Genomic DNA, 16,814 nt, shown 5'->3' on the forward strand with positions numbered 1-16,814 from the left:
CCTGGACTGTACAGGAGACCTGCATGGGTTGGACAGAATGGCTTTGAATACAAAATCCCCTCAGCTAGCTATGCTGAACCAGGTTTCAAACTGATGCAAGTTCACCCTGAGTCCACACTTCTGGCCTCCTAAATCGTTTCCACTGCGATGTCCTCTGGGTACTGATCCCGCTCTTCTCAGCTCAGCCCCCAGAAGTGGTGCAATCTGGGAAACTAAGAAACCTCTTCTCCCACCCCCGAGCATTGGGGGGCAGAGTGGGAGGGGATGTATGGATCTGTATAAATCACTGGCCACGGCATGTTTGGTGTCCCCAGTTGTGCTTGATCTGCAGAGGATGTGGGTCTGTTACAGCCCCCCATACAGCCCCTGGCTCTCTGGTTCACACTGTAGAGAGGCTCATGCTTTTCGCTCTGAAACTGCCTGGTTCAGTCCCTGCTGGTGCTTATCATATGTGCCCGCCTGCTTTTTCCAATCCTTGAAACATCCTGGATTGTGGGCACCAGAACTGGACGCAGGATCCCGGCAGGAGTCACACCAGGGCCAAAGCCAGAGGTAAAATAACCTCCCAGCTCCTACTCGAGATTCCCATTTATACACCCCAGGATCACATTAGCCCTTTTGTCCACAGTGTCGCCCTGGGAGCTCGTGTTCAGCTGATCATCCACCATGATCCCCAAAGTTCTCTGCCCTTCCGCACTCACGGGCTTTGTGCTCATCGTGTCCTGTAGCACGTGTGAGGGCAGAGTGCTGGTATGTGTGTTAGTGGCAGGCTGGGGCAGGGCTCAAAGAGGGCAGAGTTAAGATTGTGTTGTGGGGTGGGGATTTTCCCTCTGTGTTTCTATATATCAGTGACCTGCTGGAATAGCTGCGTATCACACTGTGTGTTTTTTGACCAGCTCGTGCTGCTACAATCCGGCAGGTCAATAGAGAGGTTTTCGGAATTAGTGCAGGTAGTAGGAAGAATTGCAACCAGCCACAGAGCTCGCTGGAAATTTTTGTAGTCACTTCAGCAAACACACGAGCATGATCCTGACCCGCGGTCTCTTACAGGAAATTGCCTTTGGTCAAGAAATCGCTTAGCACCTGGCTGGTTGTTCACACCATCAGCATCCTCTGATCCTGCGGGCTAGCTCAGATCGGTGCTTCCTGTCCATGCTGGGTGCTGCCATTTGCTGCTCTCGCCTCCCATTCCCTGGGCTCTGCCTGTGTCCCAAAGACCAGCCTCACCCACTGCTGAGATGGGCAGGGCTGCAGGGGATGGGGGTGGGGATGGGCAAAGGGTAACGACAGGAAGATGCCAAACCAGTGTTGTGTAGCATGAAAGGGCAGGTCATGAAACCCGAGACTGAGGTTGGGCCCCGGGGGAGGAGCCAGTAGCAGCAGAGCAAAAGGCGGTGATGGGAGTTGGCCCTGTGAAGTGGGGTTTGAAGAGGGATCTGAAGGTGGATTGAAAGGCTCCTTTGAGCTCCAGGAGAGAGAGGCCAATCCAGACACTGGGGGCTGCATGAACAAACCCTGTAGGCCCAAGGGGGAGAAGATGAAGGATTAAGGAGGAAGGAGGTGGTGGAATGGGGTCAGGAGGGATCTTCCCCTGGGGACAGGTTATCCTAGAACTGTGGGATGTCTTGCTCCTTCCTCTGGTGCTGGCCAGCGTCACAGACAGGAGAGTGGGTAGAGGGACCCTGGGTCTGGCAACCCCTGCGATCCTGTGAGTGCAACGCCATCATATGCCAGCAATGCCCCTCTGCCATGTACATCGGCCAAACTGGACAGTCGCTACGGAAAAGGATAAACGGACACAAATCAGATATTAGGAATGGCAATATACAAAAATCTGTAGGAGAACATTTCAGCCTCCCTCCACTATAGCAGACCTTAAGGTGGCCATCCTGCAGCAAAAAAACTTCAGGACCAGACTTCAAAGAGAAACTGCTGAGCTTCAGTTCATCTGCAAATTTGACACCATCAGTTCAGGGTTAAACAAAGACTGTGAATGGCTTGCCAATTACAGAACCAGTTTCTCCTCCCTTGGTTTTCACACCTCAACTGCTAGAACAGGGCCTCATCCTCCCTGACTGAACTACCTCATTATCTCTAGCTTGCCTGCATATATATACCTGCCCCTGGAAATTTCCACTACATGCATTTGATGAAGTGGGTATTCACCTTCGAAAGCTCATGCTCCAAAACGTCTGTTAGTCTATAAGGTGCCACAGGACTCTTTGCTGCTTTTACAGATCCAGACTAACATGGCTACCCCTCTGATACTTTTGCTGGAAAGTTGCAATGTAACACAACTTTATTCCACCCAGACCTCGCAGAGTCCTGGGTTTTGTGGGACTGTCCCTCTTTGACTCTCAGAATCCTCTGTCCCCAGGGTTGAGGGGCAGTTTGCCCCAGATCCCCCATTTAAGCAGACCCCCAAACCAAGCGGCATAGTGACTCGGTGCACTGGGTCACAGCCTCACTCTAGTCTGGCCCAGACACCCAATCCATCTCCATCTATGGGCCAAATCTTAGTGGGGCTGCAACCCCTGTGTGTCCCCCTTTTGCCAGTTTTCAATGCACCACATTCCTGAAGGGCAGATCAGAGACTCTATCCCCAACCAAGCAAACTCTGTCTTCAACCATCCGACCATAAAACCAAGTAAAAACCCAGCACTTAAGAGAAGCAGATTATACAGAAGTATCTGTCCCCCAAGCTGCAGGAAGACGCCTGTACATACATTCTGTACCTGTTCCAGCTCACACATGCTCTACACTAAAGGTCTGAATCTCCTCTTGCACTGGTCAGAGTCAGGAGTGACTCCAGAGAAACCAAGGCAGTCTGTAAACTGCTGGGAGAGAAGAATTCAGCACTATACACTTTGAGGAGCCTCACAGATATCCAGTGTAAAGCAAAGACGAGCCAGGATCCTCCTTGGTTGGGATGCAGGGAGAAGAGGTAAATTTGCTCACACACTCCTTTCCTTCCTGGCCCAGGGAGAAAGAAAAGGCCCCATACCTTGTTCCCCACCTCCCTGAGCCAGATGGCCTGCTGCTCTGGTTCTGGATTGAAGCCAGCACTCCAACAGGGTAAAGCCCCATATCCCATTCCTGAACCCCATAAGCCAGCCAGCCCTCTGCCCTGGGGTCTGATCAGAACTGTCACCCTATATACGGAAAGGCCGAATAGCCTTTCCCCACCCTCCAGTCCCCGCACCCTAAGGGTGAATTGGAGCCAGTGCCCCTGAGAGGGGAAAGGCGCCATATCCCCCGCCCCACCAACCTCTTGTTTGGCTTCTGGAACCTATTACATGATTCGTTGATTACTACAGGGACATAGTTTCGCTGTGTCCTGAAATAGCTCATTTCGCATTGGTCACACCCTGTGCTGGGCTTTGGCCGTCCCAGCTCTGAGACCACATCCTCTGGCACTGAGGCCTCGACTGACAATAGCTTTGGGCTGGTTAGTGTCTCAGTGAGGAATTGGGGTGCAGGAGTGGGTGAAGAGAGCTCAGAGACTGTCACCCCCTAACGGAACCAAGCCAATCTCCATGTAAAACCCCCCTCGCTCTTCATGGGACAAGGCTGCCGGACAGGAATTGGTATCTGACGTTCCAGGGAGAAGCAGGGCTTGCAGCTGAGACTCGCACAGTGTCTAGAAATGATTAAATTGCTACTTCTCTTGGCTTTCGCAGGTGAGTCAAGGGACCTGCTTGTTCAGGGAGGGGAGTTAAATGCAGAGAAATGATCAGTTTCTGCCACCCCTTACGGCTTTTCTGGGGGAGCCCTGGGTGCCTTCCTTATGGGGGGCTGGATGCGCTAACCACAATCCCCATCGTGAGCTGCTGGGACCCAAAGATTTATCATCATGGTTTTGGTCCTGCTCATTCCTGAGCCTCAAAGGTGTTCGGACAAGGCAGCATCCCGGACTCCAGAGCAGCGGCTGGAATGAAAACCCAAGGGGTGATATTTACAAAGGGGAGCATGGGCACTACTATGCTGCTGCTAGCTCCTAGGCTCCCTGCTGCTTCGCGGCATCCACACCCCCACATGGGGCGCTCAGGCTGTCTCTACAATTCGTGGGGAGAAGGATGTATTGGATCCACAAAACCAGCGTGCTTGATGGAGAGCTGCCTAAGCCAGCCAGTAGGAACAGCCAAGGACAGGGGTGTGGTCCAAGCCTGGCTCCTCAAAGGGACATAGGTGCCTACTAGTGATTGCCGTCAGTTGGGCCCCTAAGCCGGGTCAGCCCTGCTCACATAACTCCACCAGAGGTGATCCCCTTGTTCTATGCCTTAGCTCAGTGGTTTGAGCACTGAGCCAAGATGTGGGACACTCTAGTTCAAATGCCAGCTCTGCCTGATAGAAGCAGTGAGGGGCACCTAGCTATCCTACATCCCAGTTACATGCCCTGACCTCTGGGTGGGGCAGTCTCAATTGCCCCTGCTGGTGCTGTTTCACTTTGCCTAAACAATTAAACATTACTTGCACCAGGCTGGTGGTTAGGGTAGCCACCTGGGAGATCTTGGTTCAAATCCCCAGCTCTAATGATTTAACCAACCTGGAGCAGCTTCAACAGGAGAGAGGGAGAGTGACCCACAGCAGAAGATCCCATGACCAAGCATGTTCATGTGGGAGGTGCAATCCTTGTGCCATATCAGGCAGAGTGGGGTTTTGAACCTGGGTTCAAATGAGGGGTGAATGCTCTAGCCAAAGGACTATATCAGGGGTTGGCAGCCTTTCAGAAGTGCTGTGCCGAGTCTTCATTTATTCACTCTAATTTAAGGCTTTGCGTGCCAGTCATACATTTTAACATTTTTAATAAGTCTCTATAAGTCTAAACTATTGTTGTATGTAAAGTAAATGTTTAGGAAACTTCATTTAAAATTGAATTAAAATGCGGATCTTATCAGTTTAGTGCAGTGGTTCTTAACCTGGGGTGCACACATCCCCTGGGGCAGGGCCGGTGCAAGGATATTTTGCGCCCTAGGCAAAACTTCCATCTTGCACATTGGTTCATTGAGGGGCAAATCCTCAACGAGCCTTTATAGACCGCGGGGCCAGCCGTGCCCAGGGGCTGCTCCCCAGACCAGGTTGCCCCCTCCCTGACCCCTGAACTCCCCTGGAGGGTGCACAGCCCCCCTGCGAGCCCTCCCAACCCAACCCAGGTGGCCCCCACCCCAAGCCCACACACTGGCTTTGCCGGGCTTGGGCTGCTGCAGCAGGTCGGCAGGGAGGAGCCACCTTCCGGAAGCACCAGAGAGCCAGAGCATCCCACTTGCGGCAGCAGTGAGCCCCAGCTATGGAGGAGCCAGCGTGGTGCAGGGGGGCAGCAGCCCTGCAAAGGCAGCGGTGGCACCGCTAGCGGGGAACAGCTGCGCCCCCACCACCCCTCCTGCCCAGGCTGCGTTCGGCAGTCCCCCGGGGGCACCTGTAGGCTGCAGTGGATGTGTGCAGGTGCCGGCCCCCTAGTTCCACCCTTGCCTAGGGTTATCCTCTTTCAACAATCAGAACAAAGGGGAGAGCCCTGCCCTAGCCCCCATCCATTCCCTCCCACTTCCCGCCCCTATTGCCCAGGTCAGAACCCCCCACCCCGCTCCTTGTCCCCTGACTGCCCCCTCCTGGAACCCCTGCCCCTAACTGCCCCCCTAGAACCCTACCCCCTACCTGTCCCCTGACTGCCCCAACCCTTATCCACACCCCCCGTCCCCAGACAGATCCCTGGGACTCCCCTGCCCCCTGAGGCCCCCCCCCCAGAACTCCCAACTCATCCAACCCTCCCCCAGCTCCCTGATAGTCTCCCATCCGGATTCCCCTTACCATGCCCATGCTGGTCAGACGCTGGCTCCGCATGGAGGCAAAACATGCTTCCGCGCTGCTGTGCACACAGCCCCTTCCCCGCAGAGTGCTGAGGCAGCGGGTGAGGGGAACTGCGGGGGGGCAGCGGCAGAGGTTCACATTTCTGGGAGCTGCAGAACCTGAGCACAGTGAGGGGGGAGCCAGGGGGCACATCTGTCACCAGTCTGGGGTCCCAGCCTCTGGCCCCGCTTCACTCAGCCAGCCATGCATACTGAGCAGGGCTGGCAGCCGGGACCCCGGCTGGCAGCCACTTGCCAGGCAACATCGGCTCGTGTGCCAAAGATGGCACGCGTGCCATAGGTTGCCAACCCCGAACCTAATACAAGTACTGTAGTGCAATCTCTTTTTCATGAAGATGGAACTTACAAATATAGACTTATGCCCAAAAAAAACCTGCATTCAAAAATAAAACAATGTGAAATTTTAGACCCTACAAGTCCACTCAGTCCTATTTCTTGTTCAGCCAATCACTCAGACACACAAGATTGTTTAAATAATAATAATAAATATATAATATTTTTACATGTGCAGGAGACAATACTGCCCATTTCTTGATTACAATGTCACCTGAAAGTGAGAACAGGCCTTTGCATGGCACTGTTGTTGACAGCATTGCAAGATATTTATGTGTCAGATGTGCTAAAGATTCATATGTTCCAGCATGCTTCAACCACAATTCCAGAGGAAATGCGTCCATGCTGATGCCGCGTTCAATAATGATCCAAAGCAGTGCAGAAGGAAGCATGTTCATTTTCACTATCTGAGTCAGATGCCACCAGCAGAAGGTTGATTTTCTTTTTTGGTGGTTTGGGTTCTGTAGTTTCCACATCAGAGCGTTCCTCTTTTAAGACTTCTGACAGCATGCTCCACACCCCATCCCTCTCAGATTTTGGAAGGCACTTCAGATTCTTAAACCTTGGGTCAAGTGATGTAGCTATCTTTAGAAATCTCACATTAGTACCTTCTTTGCATTTTGTCAAATCTGCAGTGAAAGTCTTCTTAAAATGAACAACATGTGCTGGGTCATTGTCCGAGACTGCTATAATATGAAATACGTGGCAGAAGGTGGATAAAACAGAGCAGGATACATATAATTCTCCCCCAAGGAGTTCAGTCACAAATTTTTAACACATTATTTTTTAACATCAGCATGGAAGCATGTCCTCTAGAATGGTGGCCGAAGCATGAAGGGGCATACAAATGTTTAGCATATCTGGCACGTAAATACCTTGCAACGCCGGCAACAACAGTGCCATGCAAATGTCTGTTCTCACTTTCAAGTGACATTGTAAATAAGAAGCAGGCATCATTATCTCCTGTAAATGTAAACAAACTTGTTTGTCTTAGTGACTGGCTGAACAAGAAGTAGGACTGAGTGGACTTGTAGGCTCTGAAGTTTTACATTGTTTTGTTTTTGAGTGCAGTTATGTAACAAAAAAAATCTACTTTTGTGAGTTGTGCTTTCACGATGAAGAGATTGCACTACAGTACTTGTATGAGTGAAAAATACTATATCTTTTATCATTTTTACAGTGCAAATATTTGTAATATAAAGTGAGCACTGTACATTTTGCATTCTGTGTTGTAATTGAAATAAAATATATTTGAAAAATGTAGAAAAACATCCAAAATATTTAATAAATTTCAATTGATATTCTATTGTTTAACGGTGCGATTAAAACTGCAATTAATTTTTTGAGTTAATCACGAGTTAACTGCAATTATTCGTCAGCCCTAATTACAAGTGATGATGTGTAAAAGTCAGGTTTCGTTCCAAAAGAAATAAAAGATAAAACCGCAAGCTAACATGTAACTTACCAAGCTAGTTGAGTTTGAAAGCAAAAGGCTTTGTCTCACCATATACTACAGCAGTCTGTACTAGCAGAAAAGCCTCCCAGATAGGAGCACTGCACTCTTAGTTTAATGATGCTTTTTTTTGTCTTTTGAGCATTGTTGCCGCTGTGAGCAGAGATGGAAGGAGAGAGAGATGAGGTGGAGGCCACTGTCTCTCATTCTTATATAACTCTCCCCTCTTTGAGAATTACTCCAGCTGGGGTAGAGGCAACAAGCAGTTTCTCTTGTGGACGTGAGGGCTGAACCATTCCTGTGATGAAATGTACATTTCTTATTTACACCTTCCCCCACTGCTGGAGAATGATAGCGTAAGCAGTGATAACTGGGGCCAGTGTGTCTTTTCGTCTCTGAAAAATTGGTTTGTGCGTATTACCCAGAATTACAGCGTATTTCAGTAATAATCGTACAGTAGAATCTCATAACTTCACATATAGTGTGGTTATATATATATATATATATATTTCAACAGGATAATGAGGTTCAGTAGATTATGACTGTTCAAATGATATCTCACAAGGCATACTTTGTACAAAATGTATCATAGTCTTGTAAAAGGGGTGAACATAATAGTATAAACCGTCACAGTTTTCTGTGAATGTCAGCTGCCTTACTGCCACTTTAGGCACCTATAAGTCCCACTGTGACTCCTTCCACCCAACGTGTTGGTTATATAGCCCCACTCCAATGTATCTGTCTCTTCCCTCACCCCAGTTATTCCTCCTTCCCTTCTTCCTACCTCTTTTTGTCTTTTATCAAACAGGCTTTAGAGAGTCAGGATCTAATTTCCCCTCACAACACTGACCCGTCGGCAGCGTGGCAAGCGAAGAAAACTGGGCCACAGCACTTCCATGCTGCTGACAGATTGCCAGGTCCCAGGGTGGCCCAGTAACTTTGAACCAGGCATTCCTCGTAGCGTGAGGTTTTGCACTGCTGGCCAGGTCTCCAGCTGGTATGAATCTGCACAGCTTCATTGGCATCAATGGGGCCAGATCCCTGGCTAGTGTAACTCAGATGCTCTACGGGAGTCAGTGGGGATACACCAGGTCACAGCAGCTGAGAACCTGGCCCAACCCTTGTGCTGTACCCTGTGGTTTTCCAGCAACTGAAAGGTTTGATTTGCAAAGCCCTAAAGAGTCGTTAGACACCCAGCTCCCATGGCCTGCCGGTCAGGGTTAGATAGCTAATAGCTAACTGTCACTTCTGCCTTGGACTAACTCTCCGGAGGTTGCTTTGGGGCAGGCTCCCAGTGAAAACGAAGCTTTGTCCAATTATTTGAGGTTTTACATTAATGGTTCTTTGTTTGGGGGAGAAAAAACAAACAAAACCAGATCCCACATAAAGAGCTCTAAACCCCACTTTGTGTGACTTATAAAGCCCTTTCTAAATCTTAAATCAGGTGGGGTGTGTGTGTGTGTGTGTGTGTGTGTGTGTGTGTGTGTGTGTGTGTGTGTGTGTGAGAGAGAGAGAGAACTAGTTCACAGTTGATTTAGGAGTGTGTGTGTGTGTGTGTGAGAGAGAGAGAGAGAGCGAGAACTAGTTCACAGTTGATTTAGGAAAGGTCATTTATGGAGTCACTGCTGATCTCCAACTGTTACTTGACCGTGGTTGTACAGGAACCCCATGTATCCATCCAAGATGGATTTAGCTCTTAATCTCTTCCCAGACATCTGCACCCCTTCATTATTATTTATATTGCAGTACTGTTTAGGAGCCATTGTTTTTGCTGCTTTTCTCTGAACTAGCGTCTCAGGTGATCTTTTGCAGAGTCTTTGTAGTCGAGTTGGTCCCAGGGTATTAGAGACAAGGTGGGTGAGGTCATATCTTTTATTGGACCAACCTCTGTTGAGGAGAGAGACAAGCTTTCGAGCCACAAAGAGCTCTTCTTCCGGTCGTGTTCTGGCAGGAAATCTGCACAGTTCTGGTCTCCTTAGCACTAAGCAATGCAGCGGGCAGAGTTGTAGGACAGAGATCTTTACTGCACATGCACAGGAGCCAGGCTCACTTGTTGAGGTCTGTGCCTGTCTGGTAGCAGCATCTTGCCTTCCTAAGACCCTGGTATTGAACCATATTTGCTCCGTCCTGAAATCTGACCCTTTATCTCCAGTCCGACCCCTCATTCTACAGTTCTAGAATAGCGGTGCTCCAATCTCACCTCTGGGATAAGATGAAAATACGAACGGTCCAGGTAGTCCAGTACCCCAGCCCCTTCTCTAGTAGTCCCCTATTCCATCTAGCATAATATCCCATTGTCAGTGCCAATCCATAACGCACTAGGCCAGTTGAGCAGTGCTCTACATGGGGCAAAGAGTTTCCTTCCTGACTCACATATTGGACCAGTTTATGACTAGTTTATGCCCTGAAGCATGAGGTTTGACACCCCCTCCCCCCACACACAGACACACATGTCCCCAGATCTAAATTGCTTGTTATACACATAACAAACAGATCCACTGGGGAAACTGGAGGTGCTGTGATTGTGGGGACATTCTGTCACTTCTCTTGCAATTTTCTACAGGATTCCAATGACTTTCATTACAAATATGAGACATCAAGTGATCTTGTTTTCACAGCCAGGATGATCTGTTTAATCTATGTCATGGCATGAACCTAGCCTTGCACAAAACTACCTTCAGTCAAAGTACAACAGCAGCAGCAAAGGTGTGAAATCAACCATCCCCCAACCCATGTAGTGAGACATACTGTTAGTAGGTGGTTGTGGTCAGGAAAATGACCGCTAAGTAATATCTGTAATAACATACTCCTCTTACTAGCTCCTGTATTAGGAGTTAGCAACACTTAGTCATGTGGTCTGCTACAGACCACCTAAGCAAGAAGAAGAGGTAGATGAGGCTTTTTTAAAATAACTAAGAAAATCATCCAAAGCACAGGACTTGGTGGTGATGAGTGACTTCAACTACCCAGATATCTGTTAGGAAAATAACACGACAGGGCACAGATTGTCCAATAAGTTCTTGGAATGTATTGGAGACAGTTGGAGAGGCTGTTCTAGATTTGATTTTGACAAACAGGGAGGAACTGGCTGAGAATTTGAAAGTAGAAGACAGCTTTGGTGAAAGGGATCTTGAAACGGTTGAGCTCATGATTCTAAGGAACGGTAGGAGAGAGAACAGCACAATAAAGACGATGGATTTCAACAAGACAGACTTTAGCAAACTCACGGAGTTGGTAGGTAAGATCCCATGGGAAGCAAGTCTAAGGGGAAAACCAACTGAAGACAGTTGGCAGTTTTTCAAAGAGCCATTATTAAGGGCGCAATGGCAAACTATACTACTGCATAGAAAAGATAGGAAGCATGACAAGAGACCACTGTGGCTTAACCAGGAGATCTTCAATTATCTAAAAAGCAAGAAAGTGTCCTACAAAAAGTGGAAACTAGGTCAGATTACAAAGGATGAATATAAACAAATCACACAAGTCTGTAGGGGCAAAATTAGAAAGGCCAAAGCACAAATGAGATCAAACTAGCTAGAGACACAAAGAGTAACATGTCATCCCTTTGCCTTAGGCTCTACCCCTCAGCTCACATGCGGCCTGCTCTGCTCTCAAACAGCCCTGCTTGATTTTCTTCTGCAGAGCTACTCCCTGCCCTTGCTCAATGGGCCAACCATCCCATAGGCCTCCTGCTTCCACAGGCCTCTCCCCAGGACCCTGCTCTTCTCCATGCAGAAGCTCAATGCATGATACTGCCCAGGGTGGGCTGCTTCTTTTATCCTCTATATCCCTCCCCTGACTTCTCAGAAGGCTTTGCTCTCAGCCTCATAGTTCTTCTGGTTACTACAAGTTCCAGAATGCCTTGCCAAAATCTGTAAGACTGTCCTTGAGGGGCCAGCACATCTCACTACAGCCCCCTCCTTGGCAGCCTAGAGGCCTGAATGGGCCATGGAGGGGGTTCCCTTCTCAGGCATAGGGCTAGGGTTGCCAGATGTCCAGTTTTCAATGGCTGGTCGAAAAGGGGCCTTGGAGCAGGCTCCAGTCAGCACTGCTGTTAAGTCTGGTCGTCAGTTCCTGGAAGCGGCTGGCATGTCCAGCTCATAAGCGCAGAGACTAGGGGGCTCTGCATGCTGCCCTTGCCCCCAGCGCCAGCTCCACAGCTCCCATTAGCTGGGAACTGCCTAGGAGCCACCTGAAGTAAGCACTGCCTATGCCTCCCCCTCACCCCAACCCCCTGCCCCAGCCCTGAGACCTCTCTGCACCCAAATTCCCTCCCAGAGCCAGCACCCCTCCCGCCTCCCACACCCCAATGCCCAGGCCCTATGCCCCCTCCCACACTCCAAACACCTGGGCCCCAGTGCAGAGCCCCCTCCTTCACTCACACCCCCAGCTGGAGCCCTCACCACCCCCCCAGCCACCAACCCCCCTGCCCCAGCCTGGTGAAAATGAGTGAGGGTGGGGGAGAGCGAGCAACGAACGGAGAGGGGAATGGAGTGAGCAGGATGTGGGGCCTAAGGGAAGGGGCAGGGCAAGGGTGTTCCATTTCCTGCAGTCAGAAAGTTGGCCACCTGCATAAGGCTGGTCTCTCATAGAATCATAGAATCACAGAATATTAGGGTTGGAAGAGACCTCAGGAGGCATCAAGTGCAATCCCCTACTTAAAGCAGGACCAAGCTCCAGCTTAATCATCCCAGCCAGGGCTTTGTCAAGCCTGACCTTAAAAATCTCTAAGGATGGAGATTCCACCACCTCCCTAGGTAACCCATTCCAGTGCTTCACCACCCTCCTAGTGAAATAGTGTTTCCTAATATCCAACCTAGACCTCCCCAACTGCAACTTGAGATTATTGCTCCTTGTTCTGTCATCTGCCACCACTGAGAACAGCCGAGAGCCATCCTCTTTGGAACCCGCCTTCAGGTAGTTGAAGGCTGCTATCAAATCTCCCCTCACTCTTCTCTTCTGCAGACTAAACAATCCCAGTTCCCTCAGCCTCCCCTCATAAATCATGTGCCCTAACCTCCTAATCATTTTCGTCGCCCCCCCACTGGAATCTCTCCAATTTGTTCACATCCTTTCTGTTGTGGGGGATCCAAAACTGGATGCAATGCTCCAGATGTGGCCTCAGCAATTTTGCCCCTGGAACACTCACGGGCATGCTGAGGCCCATTGGAAAAGGGTGGGGGGGGTGATCGGGGCAGGAATCTCACCTCTCCAGGGAACTGATGTAACCCATTGGGTTGGGGTTATGTGTCATCCCCCTATTCCACATTTCATCCACAGATGCTATGAGTCTGCTACAGTCCATCCTCTGAGCCAGGTTCTTTAGCACAGGAGGGCTCCGGTGCAATCCCTGGTGTCAGCCAAGAGGGCGTCTGTCACAGCTGCCGTGGGGACACACAGAGGCCTCCCAGGCTGATTTAATCCTTGTGTCAGTGTGTGACGCCCCATGCTCTCCCAGGGCAGCTGATCCAGCCTTAAATCCCCTATAACCCTGGGATCCTTCCCTGTTTTTTTTCCCTCACCCAGGTGCCTCATCCAAACTCTCCATAGTCCCCCATGTGGCCCAGGTCCGTGCCAGCTGCAATGCCACAGCCCTGCTGCCCATCTCCATCTGCTCCCTGGACCCGGCCTGGGAATACTTCTACATCTCGTGGGACTTTGCCTCACGGAACTGCCCCATTCTGGTCTTTGTAGTGGATCAGTGCCAGGGGGCTGCCCACCGATGGTGGGAGCCACCCTGCCAGCTCTTGCTTGATGTGGCGCGAGAGTACAAGCAGCGGGCAGACATGACCCCGCAGAACGGCTCCCTGGTGCTGCAGGGCCTGCGGAGTGAAGACACCGGCACCTACCGGGTAACAGTGAAGGGCCCCAATGGAGAGACCTCTGCAGACGTGAACCTGACAGTGACAGATGGTAACACATGGGGGGGAGGAGGGCATTTAGGCTGCCAGATGGGGAATGAATGTGTGGGTAGGGCTCTCAACTGGGAGTCAGGATGCTGGGTTCTATTTGCTAGGTCTGGAAGGGGGGGGATGGGATCTAGTGGGAGCCAGGCCTCCAGGGTTATCTCCCCAGCTCTGGGAGGGGAGTGGAGTCTAGTGGTTAGAACAGAGCAGCTCCAAGTCAGGACACCTGGGTTCCATTCCAGCTTGGGCATGAGGGAGCTTGGTCTAGTGGGTTGGGGCTGGGAGCCAGGACTCCTGCTCCCACCTGTGCTAGAATCTCTCTCTCTCCCTTTCATTGCTGATGCTCCCAATGGCCTCAGTTGCAGCAGGAGCAGCGTGGGGAGGACTCAGTGTTGGCAACTCCGTCCGGCTTGGCTTCAGTGGCCTGGTTCTCTGTCTCCTGGGGCTGATAGTAGCAGAGGTGAGTGATCCCTGGGTCAGCTTTTGTCACTCTGTGGGACAGGCTAGACTGTGGGACGTCACTGGGACTTAGGGGTGGTGAGTGCTGGAGTACATCACAGTGACCAAGGCTTTGTCTATGTAGTGGATGGGACATGTCATTCTGCATGAACTGTGATAGGCTGGGGCCTGATATTGCTGCAGCTGACTCGATGGGAATAGGCTGGAGGGAGGTGGCAGCAATTGCCCCATCCCATCATTCCCATGAACGGTAAGGGAGGAAGGGGTGCATATCACTCCTGCCCTATTAGCAGGAATAGGACTTGCTCGAGGTGGGATGTGTGGGTTGGGGGGTGCTAAGCCATGGCCCCTTGCTGGGACACATCTACCCTGTTGCTCCCATAGAAGAGTGTGGGGTGCACATGTACCTGGAGTATTGTGTCCAGTTCTGGGCACCGCATTTCAAGAAAGATGTGGAGAAATTGGAGAGGGTCCAGAGAAGAGCAACGAGAATGATTAAAGGTCTTGAGAACATGACCTATGAAGGAAGGCTGAAGGAATTGGGTTTGTTTAGTTTGGAAAAGAGAAGACTGAGAGGGGACATGATAGCAGTTTTCAGGTATCTAAAAGGGTGTCATCAGGAGGAGGGAGAAAACTTGTTCACCTTAGCCTCCAATGATAGAACAAGAAGCAATGGGCTTAAACTGCAGCAAGGGAGATTTAGGTTGGACATTAGGAAAAAGTTCCTAACTGTCAGGGTAGTTAAACACTGGAATAGATTGCCTAGGGAAGTTGTGGAATCTCCATCTCTGGAGATATTTAAGAGTAGGTTAGATAAATGTCTATCAGGGATGGTCTAGACAGTATTTGGTCCTGCCATGATGGCAGGGGACTGGACTCGATGACCTCTCGAGGTCCCTTCCAGTCCTAGAGTCTATGAGTCTAGTGGTTTGAGCATCGGCCTGCTAAACCCAGGGGAGTGGACTAGATGACCTCCTGAGGTCCCTTCCAACCCTGATATTCTATGAGTCTAGGCCTTAGCCATGGTGCATTATGGGAGTTGTGGTCCAGTTGAGGAGGTCAGCCCATAGAGGAGAAAGGGGACTTGACATGACTAAACAACTCCCAGGAGGCCTGTGGCAGCAGCATTTCCGAATCAAAATAGTGTTTTTTATGGACTTTCACTTTTTTTTCTAAAAAAAATGAAAATTTTCTCTGCAAAGCAGCCACTTTTTGAAAATAAATAAAGTTGAAACCCCCAATTGTTAGTTGGAAGGCAGTTTTGATGTACAATTTTTGACCACCCAGGCTTTAACCCCTGCCCTGTTTGAAGATTGTTTTTCTCTTCCCCAGTTTGTATCCAGTTACCAGCACACAGTGAGACACCAGGACATGCATGAGCATTCACTCAGGAAGGAACCCCTTCATCCTGGCCCCCTTCCTCACATGTTTGATGGGGGATGCTGCAGTGAGCCAGTACTGTAAGAGGGGGAGTGATTCCCTGCTGACCCACTCAGGGGTGAAGTTTCCAGCATAAACATTGACTGCCTCCTTAGTTTGGCTTGATCACAACTGTAAATAGCACCCCCAGTTATAAACCCAGCCAGGCCCTGCTTAAAAAATCTAACTGGCTGGTTTACACAACAGTGAGTTCCACGTCTACCTTCAAGAAATGCTGTTTCCAGGCAGTAGTTTAAGAGGAGGCCAATGCCAAGTGCTTTTGAAAACACTACGCTAAGGCCTTGTGTTGACTAGGATATAAGGTGTGATGTTCGCTAACTAGCACATGCTAGTAGCCCTGTGCAGACATGCCAATGTGCCTTTTACAGGTGTGACAACAGTTGAATTAAAACTTCTTTGCACAGGATCGTTCCCCGAGTATAAGCTAAGGTGTGAGTTTAAACCAATTTACCGATATAACTCCTGTGTGGAATAAGCGAGTTATAGTTACACTGGCATATCAGTCTAAGGCCTTGTCTACATGGGCAAATTAAAGCGCTCTAACTTGCTCGCTCATGGATGTGAAAAATCTCACCCTGGTCAGTAGTTTATATATATATTTTTAAATGGGTCCATTTTGAAAGAAAGGCAACTTCAACATTTTTCACAAAGAAGTTTTCTGTTTTTCAAACAGCTCTGATTCATACTCAAGTAGACATGATTTCATCAATATTTCTTTTGTCATGGAGAAAAGAATTGACACATTGTAAAACATTTTATTTTGGAGTTTATTCTTCATGTTCAGGGCAGGCTCCAGGCACCAGTCAAGCAAGCTCGTGTTTGGGGTGGCATATTCTAGGGGGTGGCATTCCGCCCAAACCTAGGGTGGCACGGCAGGTTTTTTGGTGTTTATTTTGGTTCCCCAATCCAGCCGCCCTGTAGAGGGTGAAGGAGGGGAGCGCCCTGCAGCAAACTCGGCAGGGCAGCCTGCGTCCTTCTCTCCCCGCTGACCGGAGCAGCGCGGAGCCCTCCCAGGAGGCAGCCCAGCAGTTGGGGCAGCAGGACGAGTGCCCCGCTGAAGCCCTGGCCACCCCTCTTCTCTTTCTCTCCCCGCTCCCTTCCTCTCACCCCCCACTAGACCGGGCGTGCACTCTGCAGCCCAGGGAGTCCCCCTGCATCCTGGCTCCAGCCGCCCTGTAGGGTTTTTTGTTTTATTTTTTCTCCCTGCTTTGCCGCTCCAGCCGTGCCGGGTTTTTTTTTCTCGCTTGGGGCGGCAAAAAAGCCAGAGCCGGCCTTGTTCATATTGCAAATATGTATGTTTGGCTGCTGGCTTGAGAGTCAGGGAAACAAACATTTGTTTAAATGCAATAGAAAAATGTA

General features: G+C 50.0%; 1 protein-coding gene across 1 annotated transcript; it reads left to right on the plus strand.

Moving 5' to 3' along the window:
- The first annotated feature begins 3,451 nt into the window (after positions 1-3,451).
- LOC115640875 lies at positions 3,452-15,899 on the plus strand. The gene is made up of 4 exons (XM_030543951.1): positions 3,452-3,680; positions 13,177-13,563; positions 13,916-14,016; positions 15,348-15,899. Exons 1-4 carry the CDS (start codon positions 3,647-3,649, stop codon positions 15,477-15,479), a joined length of 654 nt encoding a protein of 217 aa, XP_030399811.1. The 5' UTR covers positions 3,452-3,646; the 3' UTR covers positions 15,480-15,899.
- The last annotated feature ends 915 nt before the right edge of the window (positions 15,900-16,814 follow it).

The sequence above is a fragment of the Gopherus evgoodei genome, unplaced genomic scaffold (genome assembly GCF_007399415.2).
Source record: "Gopherus evgoodei ecotype Sinaloan lineage unplaced genomic scaffold, rGopEvg1_v1.p scaffold_32_arrow_ctg1, whole genome shotgun sequence".
Classification (NCBI taxonomy): Eukaryota; Metazoa; Chordata; order Testudines; family Testudinidae; genus Gopherus; species Gopherus evgoodei.